General features: G+C 36.3%; 1 protein-coding gene across 1 annotated transcript; it reads left to right on the plus strand.

Moving 5' to 3' along the window:
• The first annotated feature begins 709 nt into the window (after positions 1–709).
• On the plus strand, positions 710–1,796 carry LOC145163177 (metalloendoproteinase 1-like). Its single transcript, XM_079082037.1, has one exon. The coding sequence runs from the start codon at positions 731–733 to the stop codon at positions 1,664–1,666; it is 936 nt and encodes a 311-aa protein (XP_078938163.1). The 5' UTR covers positions 710–730; the 3' UTR covers positions 1,667–1,796.
• Positions 1,797–2,002: the final 206 nt, after the last annotated feature.

Genomic DNA, 2,002 nt, shown 5'->3' on the forward strand with positions numbered 1-2,002 from the left:
TATATTTAGTATTATTATTAACCCACCTCAAACTCCATGCACCTGTTCATACTCTGATTAGAATTTTTATACTGTTCTTAGATCTCAAATTAATCATGCTGATGGAGAAGAGTTTGGGGAGTGGGTGGATGGTAGCAATGGCGGGTTGCAATCTGAAGCTCTCGGCAGGGAAAAGGAAAAAGCGTCTTTGGATAAACTGGTTGGGTAATTTGATTGCTTTTATAATGATGGTACTGATAATATAAATAGAAAGATACAAGTTATACAGCAAAATATATATAATTTAAGAACATACTATACATATAATAAAACTATATATTTGACCATTTTATCATAAAATGCTTGGAATATGTGTCTGATTAAATGCTAATTTTGATGAATACTGAATACTGATAAATTACATCAATTTTTTAATAGATAAATTGATATGTAGTATTAATAGTTTTATCATAGAATAGATAGATTAATCAAGATTATAATACTTTACAACAAATTAAGCTTTATGTTCATGCGGGCATGTCACTAGATTCTGGAAGTCAACTTATTGACTTTTTTTCTCAATCATTGGAAAATTAATTATAATCACAAATTTTACAGGTGTCCAACGAATTTCCCATCCGTTGCAGTGCATTAAAAAACAATAATAAACATAAGACAAAATCGATATAAATAGAGCTTAATTATGATCTTGTAAATGCATCTCAAGATTTGAGTGTACTCTTAATTTCTAATGGCGTCTAAGCTCTTTCTTTCCTTTTCATGTATCTTCTTTCTTGCTACATTCTTGCTTCCAGTTCTTTCACATTTGCACTACCCTCACCTACAACCAAATGGGTTATTGGGTAATAACACTAACCCGTCACCTTTTGGGTTTCTTAAATCCATGCAAGGGTGTCGTAAGGGAGAGAAAGTGACTGGTGTTCGTGACCTTAAAGTCTATCTTGCTCGTTTTGGATACCTAAACTACCAGAAAAACCCTAATCTCCCAGATCTTGATGAAGATCATTTTGACGAAGAGCTTGAGGCAGCCCTCAAGTCGTACCAAGCTTACTACCATCTGAATGCCACTGGGACACTCGACGAGCCCACGGTATCAAAGATGGTGATGCCTCGTTGTGGGTTTCCCGATAAAGAAACTCATCATAACCATAACACCAATAACTCTTTACACACAGTTTCCCATTACAGATTCTTTCCAGGAAGACCAAAATGGCCAAGGGGTAAAAAGCATCTAACTTATGCTTTCGGATCACGTTTCCCAACCAGATTCATGCCTCCTGTTGATCGAGCATTTAGAAAATGGGCTACTGCTACTCGATACTTCACGTTCTCAAGAGCTAGAAGTTATGGTAGCGCTGACTTAAAGATTAGTTTTGCACGTGGATCTCATGGAGATGGGAATCCATTTGATGGACCTGGTGGTGTGTTGGCCCATGCTTTTGCACCTACAGATGGAAGACTCCATTATGATGCCGATGATCGTTGGGCAGTGGGAGCTGTTCGGAATGCTTATGACGTGGAGACTTTGGCATTGCATGAAATAGGCCACTTACTTGGTCATAGCCAATTTCAGAATGCTATAATGTGGGCTACGTTCAGGCCAGGAGTAACGAAAGGTTTGAATTCGGATGACATTCGAGGGCTTAGGGCTCTATATGGGTTTTAAGGATATAACAATTTCTGAAAATGAGGTTTTTGTGTGATGGTTTTTTTTTGGTTGTTATTGTTGTTGAAGACTTCGGCCATAATTTGGACTAATGTTGTGGTGTTTGCAATGAATTTATGTTTGTTTTTTATATATTTTTTGTCTATTTTTGTACGTGAGACGCAATTGTGGAATTAAAATAGCAACATACAAATTTACTTGTTTATAACACTATACGGTAATGTATTTTATATTTTACCCATAACCTCAACTAATATATATTTTCTATTAGTATTGAGGATATGCAATGATAGCAACCCTATTCGATGGGGTTGGCCTCCAAGAAGATGAATCACG

Source organism: Lactuca virosa, chromosome 3 (assembly GCF_052849685.1).
Source record: "Lactuca virosa cultivar CGN04683 chromosome 3, Lactuca_virosa_CGN04683_v6, whole genome shotgun sequence".
In the NCBI taxonomy this organism is placed as follows: Eukaryota; Viridiplantae; Streptophyta; class Magnoliopsida; order Asterales; family Asteraceae; genus Lactuca; species Lactuca virosa.